The sequence below is a fragment of the Equus quagga genome, chromosome 7 (genome assembly GCF_021613505.1).
Source record: "Equus quagga isolate Etosha38 chromosome 7, UCLA_HA_Equagga_1.0, whole genome shotgun sequence".
Taxonomy (NCBI): Eukaryota; Metazoa; Chordata; class Mammalia; order Perissodactyla; family Equidae; genus Equus; species Equus quagga.
This window is the reverse complement of record NC_060273.1, coordinates 9,358,844-9,375,361: the sequence shown is the minus strand read 5'-3', so window position 1 is coordinate 9,375,361 and position 16,518 is coordinate 9,358,844. Positions and strand designations below refer to the sequence as shown.

Genomic DNA, 16,518 nt, shown 5'->3' with positions numbered 1-16,518 from the left:
CTGGGAAATGTAGTTTCAGCTGCAGAGGAGGCTGGGAAATGTAGTTTTAGTGGCATGCCCAAGAGGAAAAGGAAATGCCGTTTGGTGATTGTATAGCAGCCACTATAGGTATATTTGTTCATTCATTGACCATGTATGGATTGTGTCTCTGCCGCATGCCAGGCTCTGTGCTGTGTACTGGGGATGCACAGGTGACTGTGTTTCTGTCCTCATCTCCAAGGAGCCTTTAGGTTCAAATTCCGGCTCCATTGCCAACTAGCTGTGTGACCTTGGGTAAATCACTCAATCCCACTGAGCTTTAGTTTTTCCAGCTATGAAATGAGGATAGTAATACCAGCCTGTGGGAGCCAGAGTGAGGATTAAATGAGGTGATCATTGTAAAGTCAGTGCCTGTTCGTGGTCAGGGTCAAATAGAAGGCAGCGGTGGACATGGGGGGCGTGACAGGTACCATTAGGGGCCTGGGGTCCCAGAGCTGTCCCCCCAGCCCTGTGTCTGGGGCCTTGCTTCTCAAGCTTCCGAGTAATGCAGCCCGAGAAAGATTAAGGCTGAGAAACGTCGAGGGGGGATGGCGGTTTCTGGCATCTGCTGGTGGACCCGGGCTTTGGGCAAACTCTGGGGTGCCCTGTCCCTGCTTGGGTGCCCAGCCAGCCATTTTCTGGGGTTCTCTGTCCCACCCCACTGCTCCCTCTGATCCCCCCTTCTCCCACTCCCCCTTCCCAACAGGTCTCGCTCCAGCTGAACGGATCTGACTCCCACTTGGTGTTTTTCTTCCAGCTCAGACGTCCCCACGGACCGACATCTCCTCCAGACTTACAGGTTCGGACGGTGGTCCCTTCGGGATGACCTCGAACTGCCGGCCAAATTTGTCTCTGAGCAGCCAGCTTGCTGGGAGATGGGCGGAAGGAAGGGAGGCAGGAGCGATGGAGGAGGCCCCCCCACAATGTTAAGCTTAGCCAGACGGGCCCCTCCAGAATCAGGAACAGATGGCAGGGACGTTTCCAGATCTGTCATTTGGAAGTCATTGTCCAGGCGAGAACGAGAACGGTTTTCAGCTCCCTGGGGGGTGGGGGTTGTGTGTGTGAAAAGGATCACATTTCACCCTCGAACTTGGAGAGAAACGGAATTGTCCTCAGACCATGTCCTGTATTTGGGTTTGGGAGAAGCCGTAGGATCCTTTTCTGACCCCAGGGTGTTTTGCCTGGGGTGGGGTAGAAACCCTGGAGGATTTCACGCTATGAGGAGAGAAAGGGGCGGAGAAAGAGGACGAGGTGGGAAGGCTGTGCTCGCCCCCCCGGAGCCCGGGCCCTTGGCAAGCCCCCCACGTGCATTGCTTCTCTGAGCAATCCGTGTGTGCTGTGTGCACAGGAATTAGGCGGTGGGCCGGGGAGTTGGAGGTGTAGACGGTAATCCAGCAGTGAGAGGCCGGCATTTGACAGCAATTTTTAGATGCCTTCTCTGCGCCCAGCACTGGGCTGGTGGGTTTCGGAAGGAAACTCGAACGGAGCCTGAGAAGGGCTCTGACTGCTGGGAACAGAATTCTCAGATGCACGTGTGGCGACGTCTCTGAACTCAGGCTGCATCTTCAGGCCCACACTGGTTCACTGTTTTCTCAGCAGTCTTTCGATTTCCCTGTGGTCCTTGACATCGTGGTGCATCCGAGGGCCACAGGCACCTTGGGTTTGAGGACATGATGTCACTGTGATCAGCTGTCACAGGGGCGGATGTCTGTGGAGGGTTTCCCATGTGCTGGGTCTGTTCTAAACCCTCTCGTGGACGCCTTGTCTTATGCTGTCGTACCATTTTGCAGATGAGAATCTGAGACAGAGAGAGGGGACGTGACTTGCACAAGGTCACTGAGCCCATAAGCGGGGGATCTTGGACGGGAACCTAGGCAGTCTGGCTGCAGAGCCCAGCTACCCCCCGGCCCCACCTGGGAGAGGAGGGTGGGTCCCCAGAAGTCTGGATGCTGCGTCGTCTAACGAGTTCAGACTCTGTGACAGCTTTTTAAAGCACCGGCACCCCGTGTTCACGTTATCTCTGTGTTTGAGTGGGGGCTGGGGGCGGGGCAGGAGCTGGGCCTTCTCAACCTCTGTCCCCACTCTTGAAATTTCCCTGAGGTTTCTCTACGCCAGTGTTTTCCAACCTAATTTTCATGATCGCCCCTTTAGGGAGCCTTCTAAAATATTTTTTTCCTTAATTGCTCACTTTATGAAGTTTTAATTCTACAGACACGCTGTATTCCTGTTTACATGCTGTATGCATGTCTACGATTTATGCATAAAAGGGTAATTTTTTTTTACTCACACCCCCAAGATCCAATTTTTGCATTTGGGGGTGATATTGCCCCTGTTGACAACGCATACTCTGCAGGGGCCCTCAGGCCCACAGGGACCAGTCAGGGAACACATGGGTGACGCCTAGGAATTCTCAGCCCGAGCTCCATGTTGGAATCACCTGGGAAGGCTTTAGAATATATCCATACCCCAGCCTGGAGATGCTGAGTGTGGGTCAGGGGTCTCAGGCATACTTTTTTTTTTTTTTTTTTTTGCTGAGGGAGATTGGCCCTGAACTAACATCTGTTGCCAATCTTTCTCTTTTTTTTTCATGTGAGCTGCTGCCACGGCATGGCTACTGACAGATGAGTGGGGTGTTTTTATGGGTTTTGCCAAATGCATGATGTCATATATCTGCCTTTACTGGATCATACAGAGCTGTTTCACTGCCCTAAAAATCCCCTGTGCTCCACCTGTTCACCTCTCCCCCCGCCTTTACCCCTGGCCACTGCTGAGCCTTTTACCGTCTCCATAGTTTTGCGTTTTCCAGAGTGTCATATAGTTGGAATCATACAGTATGGAGCCTTTTCAGACTGGCCTCTTTCACTTAGTGACATGCATTTCCAGTTCCTTTGTGTCTTTTCATGGCTTGATAGCTCATTTCTTTTTATCACTGGATAATATTCCATTGTTTGGATGTACCACAGTTTATCAATTCATCTGTGGAGGGACCAGGCATACTTTTTTAAATTTTTTGGTGAGGAATATTGGCCCTGAGCTAACATCTGTTGCCAATCTTCCTCTTTTTGCTTGAGGAAGATTGGCTCTGAGCTAACATCTGTTGCCAGTCTTCCTCTGTTTTTCATACGTGGGATGCCACCACAGCATGGCTTGATGAGCCGTGTGTAGGCCCGTGCCCAGGATCTGAACCAGCAAACTCCCCTGGGCCACCGAAGTAGAGTGCGCGAACCTAACCACTAGGCAACCGGGCGGGCCCCAAGCATACTTTCAAAAGCTTCCTGAATGATTGTAATGTGCAGACTGGGCTAGACAAGTTTCTGTCCTGTAGATGGGGAAACTGAGGCACAGATGAGGAAGGGGCTTCAGGTCCTGCAGAGCTGGGGGCCGGTGGGCCTCCCTGCTCCCTCCCCACTCCTCCCCCCAGCACCCGGTGAGACTGGCCAAGACTTCGTTCCAGCCTGAACCCCGGTGTGGCCCTGCCTTGTGCAACAGACATGCTCCCCTTTGACCTCCAGGGCTTCTGGGGGGTCCTCTGGGCCCCAGGGGACACTGTTTGGGGCTCCTTTTCCGTAATTGAGTTGCACAGGGCTCTCCTGCTTTCCCTTCAGGCATAAGCATGACGTTTAGAGCTAGGCAGCCCCAGGTTGCTTATGTGCCCCTCTCTGAGCCTCAGTTTCCCTATTCGTAAGATGGATATTCCCACTTCACATGTGGTGGAAAGGACAAGGTGAGACTGTCCCTGGGCCAGGAGCCGGGGTCAGAGCCGGCTGTCCCCCGTTCTTCCCTGTGTCTCTTTTGTCTTCCTGAGTCCTTGTCCGCTGTGCTCGGTGATGCTCAGAGCTGGAGTGGCAAGGAAGGCTTCCTGGAGGAAGGGGCCCATACCAGCTCCCACAGACCCTTCCTGTCCGCCTCCCCTTCTGAGCCCTCTCCTCCTTCCTTGTAGGTGCAGGCGGCTGCCAGGCATTACGGAGAGCGCAGGCTCGGTGGCTCCCTGTCTGTGCACACGGCCGGCCGGGAGCTGGTTCTGCTGGAGGCTGACGCCAGCCAGGACACCCGGAGAAGCGGCCGGGGCTGGGGACTGAGCGTCCTCCTCCGCCAGGCGGCCGGCAGAGCCCCCGGGGCTGTTCAGCTGCAGCTGTCCGGCAAGGTCGCCCCAGCCAGGTGACGGTGCCCAGGTGCCCTGCAAGGGGGAGGGGGCCTCTGAGGACAAAGGGCTGGCATCCGGGGACATGGGAACTCACCACTCAGAGGTGCCGTCTTCTGTCCCTCTGAGACCAGGCTGCAGTTACGCCCGGTGGTGCCATTCTTGGTTTTAAGGCATCGAGGGAGTGGAAGCAGGAAGCATTCAATTTTCCACTTTTACCTTTTTTTTTTCAGTTATGGCGGTATTCATCGTAGATAACTTGCAAGATGGCAAGCCACTGTTCCCTTCTGTGCCTCAGTTTCTCAACCTGCTTCTTAGGGTTGTCCCAGGATTAAGTGCACAGCTCATGTGAATTCCAAACCAGTGCCTGGCCAGTGACAATGTCCCCTACCCAGCTGGCATTATCGCGGCTAGGCCCAGCGCCGCACGTTCTGGCACAAACTGGGTCTCCGGTGGATGTTAGCTCCTTTTTCCCTCGGCGGCCCCAGCGTTGGCAGCTTTTTTTAATTCAAGGGGACCCAAGACTTGGGGCGTGATCCTAGATAACCCTGTCCCCAGATCGCCATGTCTAGCTGTCTGTACATCCATCTGTTCATCTGTCTGTCCGACTGCCCATCCTTATCCCCAATCTAAAAAGGATTTGAGGCCGATTATAAAAATATATATTGTTCTAGGTCAGGAATTGGCAAACTTTCAGTAAAGGGCCCGATGTAAATATTTTCCCATCTGTGGGCCAGATGGTCTCTGTTGTAGCCCAGAAGTGTCACAGATAACCTGTAAATGAACAGGTGTGGCTGTGCTTCAAGAAAACTTTATTTACTGAGCAGGTGGTGGGCTGGGTTTGGCCGAAGGGCCCATAGTTTCCCCCACCACTTGTTCTAGATGTTAAAAAATACACGAGGAATTTAGGGTGAAGGGAAAAGAAAAATGAGAAGGTGCTTAAAATGGCATCAGTTAAGAAAACGCATGCCGTAAAGTCCTCTATAGTTTCTAGAGCTGAGCTGAAGATTTGGCTCTGAGCTTCCGGGTAGCCAAATCAAAAAGAGAAACCAGCCAGTGGCGTTATTTGCAAAGGCTCCAAGGAAACACACACTCACACACTTGTGTGAATGTGCACCAAGGAAAGCATGGCTGATCTTGTTCCTGGTGTTGATACTCAAGGGAAGTGTCTCCCAGGGTGCCCTATAAAGAACATCCCGTGTGGGTGATAGGGACCATGTCCCCTGCCCCAACTCTCCAAGGAGACTTCTCGGAGCTGTTTCTTTTCTCATACTTCCCTGTAATAACACGCGTGGGTAGCTCGTGAGCAATTTCAGCTCAGTATCACTAGTTCCACTTCATCCCCCACTTTACAGAAGAAGAAACTGAGGCTCAGAGAGGTTATATCCTTGTCCAAGACGACACAGTTGGAAGCAGCACTGGGACTCAAACCCGGCTTTCCCTGACCCAGAAGCCCGTGATCTAAACCCCGCATTACCCTGCGTGGCTGTGGGCTGAGGGCCCAGTAAAGACAGTCTGGTCCTGGGATGGGCCTGGACAATGGGGTTCAGAAACCCGCCTCTTGCGGCTGGCCTGCTCATCTGAAGGGGAACAATGCCGTTTGCCGGCAGAGATGGAGGCCGCCCTTTGTCACCCCGTCACCTTCCCTCCTAGGATCTGGCTGCTGTCCAGGGCGCTGCTGGACCAGGACGCGGCAGAGCTCAGCCTCAGGGCGTCCGCGGAGCGCAGGCGAGGCCGGGTCCTGACGCTGCAGAGCCGGGCGCAGCACACGGTGGCCGGCTGGGCGGCCCTGCCCCGCCTCCTGACCCTCAGGGCCGTGCTGAAGCTGATGGAGACGCTCAGAGAGGGTGAGCAGAGTGCCACGGGGTGCGGCAGTGGGGATCCTGGGCGAGCGCTCTCTGTGGAACCAAAGGGCAGATTCAATCCTGTGCATTTTCAAGTCCACGGATGCTCCGTGCCAGCGTTGCACGCGCTGGCCGTGCCCCTGTGCCAGGAATTAATACCCGTTCTGACAAAGCAAATCTTCCGCTAACTAAACAGGCTTCCTCATGCAGGACTTGTCAGAACCTTTAACACGCTAATGGACGTTGGAGATAGCCAAGAGGGAGAACTGAGTGCAGTGTTCGCCAAGGATATTTTTTCTAAGACTTTTTATTTTGACGTAATTTCAGGCTTACAGAAAAATGGCAAGAATAGTACCAAGAATCCGTAGGCCCTTTTCCCAGCTTCACCAATTATTGACAATTCACCACAATTCCTTTCTCATTCTCATGTTCTCTCTCTCTTTCTGTCTCTGTCTGTCTGTCTCTCTCTATATATACATTTATGTGTGTGTATAAAACATTTTTGTTTGTCTATGAAAAATATATTTTATTCCTGAACGATTTTACTCAGTTGCAGACATGGTGGATCTTTCCCTCTAAATAGTTCAGTGTTTATTTCCTAAAAATAAAGACATTCTCCTACATTCCACAATGCAGTTATCAAAATCAGAAAATTACCCCTCTTTTTTTTTTTTTTTTTTTGCTGAGGAAGATTCGCCCTGAGCTAACATGTGTGTCAGTCTTTCTCTACTTTTTTGTATGTGGGCCACCAGCACAGCAAGGCCACTAACAGAGAGGTGTAGGTCTGTGCCTGGGATCCGAACCTGGGCCACCAAAGCAGAGTGGCCACTGGGGCTGGCCCAGAAAATTAACATTTATATAATGCTGTCATCTAATCTACAGACCTTATTCGAATCCTACCACTGGTCCCAATAATGTCTTTTACAGTAAAAGAAAATCCTGGATCCTGTGTTACATTTCCTCGTATTTTTTTCTTCAGCCTCTTTTATTCTGGAGCAGTTTCTCAGTGTTTCTTTGTCTTTCATGATATTTACATTTTTGAAGGATGCAGGGCAGCCATTTTGTAGGATATCCCTCATTTGGGGTTTGTCGGATGCTTCCCCTTGATGACTTTCAAGAAAGCAAATGGGCAAAATACCACAGAAGCGATGTGGCGTCGTATCTGGAGGGACCTGATGTCCGTTTGTCCCCAAATTGGTGACATTAGCTTTGATCGCTTGATCAAGGTCGCGTCTGCCAGGTTGGTCCACGGTTAGGTTTCATTTTTCCTTTGCACGCTGACCTCATCAAACAAGGTGAGAAGTATTTCCTTTTCTCCTATTTTCTGAAAGAGTTTGTGTGACATTGGTGTTTGTGCTCCCTGAAATGTCTGATAGGCTCCACCAGGAAGCCGTCTGGAGTTTTCTTTGGGGAAAATTCTTTTGGAAAATGAATCGGTGTAAAGCTATTCAGGTTTTCTATTTCATCAAATGTCAGTTTGGGTAAGTTATATTTTTCAAAGAGTTGGTCCATTTCAACTAAGTTATCAAGTTTATTAGCATAAGGTTGTTCATTGTGTCTGTATCATCCTTTTAATGTGTGCAGGGTCTGTGGGGATAACCCTGCTTCATTCCTGATAGTTGTTATTTGTATTTCTTCTCTCTTTTTTATTAGTCTAACTAGGATTTCATCAATTTTGTTGATCCTTTCAAAGAACCAACTTTTGGTTTAGTTAATTTTCTCTCCTTTTTGTGATTTCATTGATTTCAATGTTTATGTCTATTATTTACTTTCTTACACTTAATTTGGGTTTGCTTTGCTCTTCTTTTCCTAGTTTCTTAAGATGGACCCTCGAGCCATTGAGTTTTAGGGTCTTTTTCTTTTCTAATATTAGCATATAAAGCTATGTATTTTCCTTTGAGTGTTCCTTAAGCTTCATCCCACACGTTCTAAGGTCTTGTATTTTCATTATCATTTATTTTGAAGTATTTTCAGATTCCTCTTGTGCTTTCTTCTTTGACCCATGGATTATTTAGAAGTTTGTTGCTTGATTCCCAAATATTTGAGATTTTCCAAGAGAGCTTTTTGATATTAAATTTAATTTCATTGTGGTCAGAAGAGCTCCCTGTAGGATCAGTCTTAAAATTTGTTGTGAGTTGTTTTATAAACCAGTATATTATCTATCTTGTGAACATAACTTATGCACTTTAAAAGAATTTATATTCTTCTGTTGTTGGGTATAATAGTCCATAAATGTCAGTTAGGTCAAGGTGCTTGCTTGTGCGTTCTGGTCTATACGCTCACTGATCTTTTTGCCTTGTTATTGTATCAGTTAATGAGAGAAGGGTGTTAAGCTCTCCAGCTATTATCGTGGATTTCTTTATTTCTTCCTTTGATTCTGTGCATTTTGTTTCCTGTATGTTGACATCCCTGGTGTTAGGTACATAAGCATCGATGATCGCTATGCTTTCTTGATGAACTGACCCAGGTATCATTAGGAAATGTACTGTTTCTCTCTCCTAGGACTCTCTGTCTTGAAGTCTATTTCGTCTGATATTAATGTTGCCACTCTGCCTTTTAATTAGCATTTGTATTGTATATATTTTTCCATCCTATTTCTTGAAACAGATCTATTTCCTTATATTTCAGGTACGTTTTTTATAGCTCACATATAGTTGGATTTTTCTTTTATATCCAGTCTGACAATCTCTGCCTTTTAATTTTAGTATGTAGTTGGTTTACGTTTAATGTAATTAGTGATGAGATTGGACTTATGTCTACTATTTTGCTAGTTGTCTTCTGTTTTTCCATATATTTTTTGTTCCTCTGTTCTTTTTTTTTTTTTGCCTTCTTTTGGATGAATTTAAAACTTTTTAGACCTCAGTTTTAATTTATCTGTTGCCCTTTTAACTTATGTCTCTTCACTTAGAGTTAACATTGAGACACTTCACGTAAGTTGTAAGAACCCAGCATTTTGTCGTGCCCCATGCTGTCTTCTGTGGTTGGCCTGGGTATTGCATCTACATACACCATAAACCTCCAAAGACAATATTATAATTTTTGTTTTAAACAGTCATATTGATTTGAAAGAAATTAAGAGAAATAAAGTAGCCTTTTATTATTTACCCACATATTCATCCTTTTTGATGCTCTTCATTCCTTTCTAAAAATCAAAACTTTTTTCTGGTATCATTTCCCTTTGGCCTAAAGAACCACCTTTAGCATTTCTTGTAGTGCAAGCTTACTAGTTTTTATTTATCAGAAAATTATGTGTATTTTCCTATTTTGCCTTCATTCTTGAAGCCTGTTTTGTAAATGCATCTGTTTATCTCTTAACACATTTGGAAAACTATTTCTTCACAGACTTTTTCTCTCCCATTCTCTCTTTCTTCTCCTCCTGGGATTTCCAATTGCTTAGGTTTTAAAACTTTGATCTCTGAAGTTCTGTTGACTTTTTAAGGTATTTTCCCTCTCTTTTTGCAGATATCTCTTGACCTGTCTTCCAGTTCACTGGCTCTTTCTTCTGTCTTCTGCAGACACTACCCAATAAATTTTTTTAGACCGCCCATTAACTTTTTTTCATCTCAGATTTTGTATTTTTTTGATTCTAAAATCACCATTAAGTTCTTTTTATAGTTTCTATTTTACAGCTGGGATTTCCTATCTGTTTGTTCAATACAAGAATATTTTCCTTATATTCTTGAGCACAGTTGTAAGAGCTGTTTTTAAGCTCTTGTCTGCTAATTCCAGTGTCTTAGTCATCTCGGGGTTGATGTCCATTGATGATTGCCTTTTCTCTTAAAAATGGGTCACTTTTCCTGCTTCTTTGTATGTCTAGTAATCTGAGATTGTATTCTGAACATTTTGGATGATGTAGAGACCCTGAATTCTGTTGTATTTCTCTGGAGTATTAATTTTTTTGCTTATTTTAGTTGGCAATTACATTGGCTGGACTCAGAATCCAAATTCTGGCTCCCCCCCCCCCAGGGGGGCCACAGCGGACATCACTTTGGTTTTCTTATCTTAGCTGGGCTGCTTGGACTCTGTGTGAACTCCGTGTGAAGTTCAGGGATCAGCCAAAATTTGGACAGAGTTTATAGGTAGAATTTGGGTTTTCCCCTGTGTGGCTCTTTCAGGAAGTTCCCACTTCACTTTCCATTTGCTGTCATCCCCTTGACCTCTGTTCTCTGATTGTTTGATCAGTAAGATTGTAGATTTCTGTCGGAGTGAAAACATGGAACTCGCCTAGTGTTAATTTCCTCCAAGTGTTGACTCCCCTCCAGTGTCTGCCTCTTTGTGGTCGCTCTCCAGTCACCCCAGATAGGTGTTTCTTAGATTCTGTCCAGAGTTCATAATTGTCATCTTGGGCGGGGTGGTCCAGTTAAGCTTCCCCACCATTAATGGAAGTGGAACTCCCGTATCCTTTTGACGTGCCCTATCATTCTTTGAGCACTTCCTTCCTTTATGACCAGAAAGATGTTCCAGTCCCATTTTGTATTTTCCCTGATGTGGAATAAGCTATTTCTCCAAGGACTCCTGGTTCCTTTGGGTGCAAAATAGTATTTAGAAACTAAGATCTGGCTGCTTGGTGTGTTTATTCCTGCTGGAGTATCAGTCCTTCTAGGGCCTCTCCGTGGACACCCCTAGAAAATAGATGTATTTACAAACACACACCTGTGTCTACATCTACCTGTCTACAGATAGATACATTTAAAACCATTAGTCCAGGGGCTGGCCCAGTGGCACAGCGGTTAAGTGTGCATGTTCTGCCTCTGCGGCCCAGGGTTCACTGGTTCGGATCCCGGGTGAGGACATGGCACTGCTTGTCAAGCCATGCTGTGGTGGGTGTCCCACGTATAAAGTAGAGGAGGACGGGCACGGATGTGAACTCAGGGCCAATCTTCCTCAGCAAAAAAAAAAAAAAAAAAAGAGGAGGATTGGCAGCCGATGTTAGCTCGGGGCTAATCTTCCTTAAAAACAACAACAACAACAACCATTAGTTCATACTGATGTCCTCAATTCCAGTCCATTGTCAAAAGGCGCATTCTGGTTTCTTCCCTGTTCATATTTCTCATTCTCTTCTCCAACAGTGAGAAACCTGATTCGTTAGCCGCAATGTGTTTACTTATTCATTCAGCCCTGGAATATGTAGAAAGTGGTTTCAAAATTATGAACTTATACCTCTGGAGAAAGTAAACCCTATGCACTAGAATTCAGTATTTGTTTAGACATAAATCCTAAGGTCATAAATCCAGACACTGTGTTCAAAGTTGGCTGGGCTTTTCTCCCACCCACACCCGTGTGATTCTGCTAATCGTTTGAAATACGTTCCGGTCCACTGGTTTCTGTTTGTATTCCATTTTTAGGTTTCCCACATCCATATTGATTTTATGTATTTATTTTTTGATTATGTGAAACATTAACAAGGTTCCAAAAGTCAGAGTTACACAAAAAGGGGTCCTTCACTCAAGCCTCGTTGGCTACAGTGCCCTGGCTGGACGTCCGTCCAGGGCCACTGTGTCAGAAGCTGAAGGCTCTGCTCTTCCACCAACCTTGGGGGATATTGTCATTCTCTGGTCTTATAGTGACATTGACACTGACCCTTCTAACCCCTAATTGGTTAAATTGTGGCAAAACCAAACTTCCTCATGAAATATGACATAGGTTTGAAAAAAATTTCAACACAATCAAGTAAAAAATGTCACAACAGTACTGTTCTTGTCAAGTTTACTTGGCGTTACACTGAGGGCCACCCCTTCGTCTTTCTGAAGTTTACTATTTGACTATTTTCAGCTGATGGGTAACAAATCCCCTTCCTGATCTCTTAATCCTTAACACACATGGCTTCATTTGTGAAGGCAATTATTGAGGTATGATTTCTTGGGGTCTAATTTACATACAGGAAAATAGCCTTTAAATTTTGATGAACTCATACAGTTGTGTACCCACCAACACAGGCTTGATACAGCACGCTTCCATCTCCCCAGAAAGTTCTTCTGTTGTTGATTGTAGTCAGCTTTGCCTGCACCCCTGTCCCCAGCAACCACTGAGCTGTTTGTCCCTGTCGTTTTGGTGATTCCAGAATGTCATCAGACAGTACGTCAACTTTCGAGTATGGCGTCTTCTGCCCAACCTAATGTGGTTGACAGTCACCCAAGTGGTGGCACGTATCCGCAGTTTATTCCTTTTTATTGCTGAGTAGTATTCCGTTAAATGGATGTGCTGCCGTTTATCCACACACAGTTGAAGGACATTTGGGTGGTTTCCAGAATTTTCCAGTCATGAGTAAAGCTGCTCTAATCATTGGCTTACAGGTTTTTGTAGGAACTTATGGGTTCATTTCTCTTGGTGGATACCAAGGAGCGGAATTGCAGGATTGTCTGGCAAGGATCCATTTAACTTTATAGGAAACTGCCGGACTGTCTCTGAGGTGGCTGTACCATTTTACGTTCCCACCAGCAACGTGTGAGAATTCTGATTGCCCTGCTTTTCTTGCTCGCAATTGGTATTGTCAGTTGTCAGTTTTTTGGGAGGAATTTTGTCTTTCTTACTGATTTCTAGTGGTATCTCATTTTGGTTTTAATTTGCACTTCCCCAACAACTAATTTTGCTGAACGTCTTTCCATAGGCTTACTTGCCAGTTGTAAATCTTTGGTGAAGTGTCTATTCAAAGCTTTTGCCCATTTTAAAGACGGAGTTGTCTGTTTACATATTATTGAGTTTGGGAATCATTTATACAAGCCCTTTATCAGAAATATGTTCTGACAATATCTTCTCCTGATCTACAGCTCGTCTTCTCATTTTTTTTAATGTCATCTTTTGAACAGTGGAGGTTTTTAATTTTGATGAAGTCCAACTTATCATTTTTCTTCTTTTCTTTTCATCCATCCGAAAAGCCGGCTTTGGATGTCATAGATGAAATCTTTGCCTAAACCGAGGCCACAAAATTTTTCTCTTGTGTTTTTTTTTCCTAGAAGCTTTCTGGTTTAAGTTTTAAATTTAGGTCTGTGGTGATTTTGAATTAACTTGTGTAGATGATCAGGTAACGGTCAAGGTGATATGGTTGCATGTGGATTTCCAATCGTTTCTGCACACTTATTGCAAAGACTATCTTTTCTCCATTGAATGGCCTTTGCACCTTTGTTGAAAATCAATTGCCCATATGTGTGTATTCTTGGACTCGCTTCTGTTCCATGACATTATTTCATTTTATCTTCACAGTAATCTGGTGAAGTTTTACTCTGGTTATCCATGTTTTCCAGATGAAAAAACTGGCTAACCTCTTGTAGGACATGGTGCCATAGGGCCCCACAACCAAGGGATTTGTAAAAAGATGATTTCAAGATTCTGCGAGAAAGTTCTATGTGTATGGAAAGTGCTCTGTACTCTTGATAGAGTTGGGGGTGAGTTCTATGTCTGGAAACACAGAGCAAGGGTGTCTAACCCAGCCTGGGGATGCCGAAGGGCCCGGGAAGGCTTCCTGGAGGCGGTGACCCCTGCATCAAACCTTGAATGACAGGGGAAGGTATAAGGACACTTGGACCACATCAAGGCCCCGACAGAACCTGGTTGGGGTCAGGAGACCTAAACGGTTCTGATGAAGTGCATGGGTTACGCATGTGCATGGGACCGGCCCAAGGGGTGGAGTCTTCTCTGGATGGAAGAGCGGTGGTTAGTGCCGTGGAGACGATTCCAACTCCTAGCGACCCTGTGGACAGCGGAGCAGCATCCTGCCTGGTCTTTTTGCACCATCCTCTCACCTTCCGGTGCTCCGTCAGTCAATGTTCCTCTGCTGTTCACAGGGTTTTCATGGCCAGTTTTTTGGCAAGTGGGTGGCCAGGCCCTTCTTCCTAGTCTGTCTTAGTCTGGAAGCTCCACTGAAACCTGTCCACCAGGGGTGACCCTGCTGGTGTTTGAAATACTGGTGGCACAGCTTTAAGCATCACAGCCACACACAGCCTCCAACAGACGGGTGGTGTGGTTCCCAGACCAGGAAATGAACCTGGGCTAGGGCGCTGAGAGCCCCGAATCTTAACCGCTAGACCCCCAGGGCTGGCTTGGTTGGAAGAGACCTCTGAGAAATGTTTCCATCCCTCAGATCTCAGGTTGGGATCCTCAAGGCTTCCTGGGTCTCAGTTTTGTTGTCTGTAAAATGGGACCGTTCCACAAGTGGTCTTTGACTCTCCTGAGCAGGAATTGAGCGCTGGGCTTAATGGACATCCCTTACCGGGCTTGCTGCTTTTTGGCCAAAGCCCTTTTATTTGTGAATTAGCTGGCTTGGTCCTCAGAACATGCTGGGAAGAAGTTGATTTAATTGGGTCCATTTCCCAGGTGTGCCCTCCTGACATTAGAATCACATCATCATCGATCTAGGAACTTCCTACCCTTTTCACTCTTCCCACAGCAGCCCAGTCTCCTGGGCTGACCCCCTGCTCTGTATGGCTTCTCTCCCATCCTCTGCAGGTACCATCAAAGTCACTGCTGACTCAGCTGTGCTGGGCTTCCTCCTGCGGGACAAGCATGAGAAGGCAGGGAACAGCACAAGCGTGCACAGCGTGACCTGCATCCTCACCCAGAACAGCAGCCAGGCCTTGCCAGGGGAGCTCTGGCTGAGAGGGCGGCTGCAGGCTCAGCCAGGAAGCCTTGGGGGCCAGGCCAGTCTCCGTGCCAAAGCTGGCAGCCTGGCGCTGGGTGGGGCCTGCACCTGGGGCCCTGGGCACGGCCAGCTTTCAGGCAGCCTGAGTCATAATGTCAGCACCTTGAGTGGGGCAGGTAGGAGGGATGGGCAGGGCCAAATGGCTTGGGTGGGACCAGGGGAAACTGACCTTTTCGTGGGTCAGAAATGGTTGAATGTTGACAATTTCATATGGTTCGACCTGGTATATTTGGGGGCAGTGGGACCTGGGGGACCGAATCTGCCTCAGGGCTCAGGAGACCCTCCAGAGAGAAGGTGGGCTGGTAGGGACAGGGACCCCCGTTCTGACTCCCATCGAGGGTAGACCCGGCTCCGCCATCTTCGTGGTTCCTCTGGCCCCCAGGACTCCCCTCGGAGGCAGAGATGCTCCTGTCACACACCCATGCGGCTTCCAACCTGTCAGTGCGCATGGCCCTGCGGAGCACTGGAGGCCAGCTGGACGCCGTCCTCGGCCTGGAGGGCCCGGCTCCCGGCGCGGGGGGCAGCCGGCTCCGCGCCAGCCTCGGCCACACGGTGCCCAGCCTCCGGCGCTGGGGCCTCCCCTTCTCCGTGGACGGCGCCGGGCACTTCCAGGTAGGTCGGGGGGCTGGGCCCGGCCCCACATGGGGTGGGGCAGGGGCAGAGGGTCCGAGGCACACCCACGGCTTTGCTTCTACCCAGAGCACGGGACCCAGGCTGGCGGCCGGGCTGACCGCGAGTGTGGACGGCCAGCAACTTCGCGTGGCCCTGGAGCGGAGGGGAGAGGGCGGCCGCCAGGGGCTGGCGCTGGGCCTGCACCACGGCCGATCGGGGCTCCAGGTGAGGGACCGGAGAAGCCCGCGGGCCGGGCGGCTGCCATCACTGCTGGGATGGGGAGACCGGAGCGACCCCTGTCCCTCCAGCATCTCTAGTCACCCATCCGGCTGGCTCCCGCCCGGGCCCCGTCCACCGGCCTAGTCCCCGTCCACCGGCCTAGTCCCCGTCCACCACCCTAGTCCCCACAGCATTAGCCCCGCCTGCCCACCCTGACCCTCCCACCGCCTTGGCCCAGTGGGCCGGGCGGCTGCCCTCACTGCTGGGATGGCGAGAAGAGAGAGCAACCCCTGCCTCTCCAGCATCTCTAGTCCCTGCTGCACTAGCCCCGCCCGCCACCATAGCCCCGCCCACCACCCTGGCCACGCCCTTCGCCTTGACCCCGCCCCCGACCTTAGCCCCCACTGCACTAGCCCCGCCCACCACCCTGGCCCCTCCCGTCTACCTAACCCCCCTTTCCTTCTTCCCATTCATCCTTTTTCCTTTCCTCTCACCCTCCTGGCCCTTCCATCCTCCCTACCCTGCCTTCTACTCTTCATCATTTTCTTCTGCTCTGTCCTCTTGTCCTCTCATCCACCGTCCTTCTGTCAACTCCCCCCCACCCCCACGCACACCCATATCTGGAAGTGTAACTGAGGCAGCCACTTTGGAGGACTCTGGTCCTATCTAATAAAATTGAAACTGCCGCGACCCTGGGCCATCGCTCGTCTTCTGGTACCTCCCCTGGAGGAACCTTGAGGGCTAGATGAGGAAGCGGGCACACGGCCGTCTCTTGCATCCTTCTCAAGAAGGGAAAGCAGGAACCTCCGTGTCGTCCCAGGGCCGGTGACCCATCGGAAGGGTGTGGGAGGCGGGGCGAGAGATGAGGGTCTGAAGCCAGGCTGCTTCCTCACTCACCTGTTGCTCCCTCTGTGCCTCAGTGCCCCCATCTGCAAATAGGGCCTATTGGCAATCCCTGCCCCCTGTGGTTCCCTTAGGGTCAGATGAGGAACCAGGTAGAGCCCGGCACACACAGGCCCTATGAGGACGCGGGCTCTGGTGACCCGCTT

At 48.9% G+C, this 16,518-nt stretch overlaps 1 protein-coding gene across 1 annotated transcript in view; it reads left to right on the top strand.

Annotated features, from left to right (window-relative positions):
• Positions 1-16,518, top strand: part of LOC124243009 (uncharacterized) — a 152,722-nt gene that overhangs the window by 68,776 nt on the left and 67,428 nt on the right. Inside the window, exons 37-42 of the mRNA XM_046668547.1 lie at positions 725-817; positions 3,959-4,176; positions 5,813-6,006; positions 14,446-14,754; positions 15,021-15,250; positions 15,338-15,524. Coding sequence (XP_046524503.1) covers positions 725-817; positions 3,959-4,176; positions 5,813-6,006; positions 14,446-14,754; positions 15,021-15,250; positions 15,338-15,524 — 1,231 coding nt within the window. The remainder of the gene's footprint in view (positions 1-724; positions 818-3,958; positions 4,177-5,812; positions 6,007-14,445; positions 14,755-15,020; positions 15,251-15,337; positions 15,525-16,518) is intronic.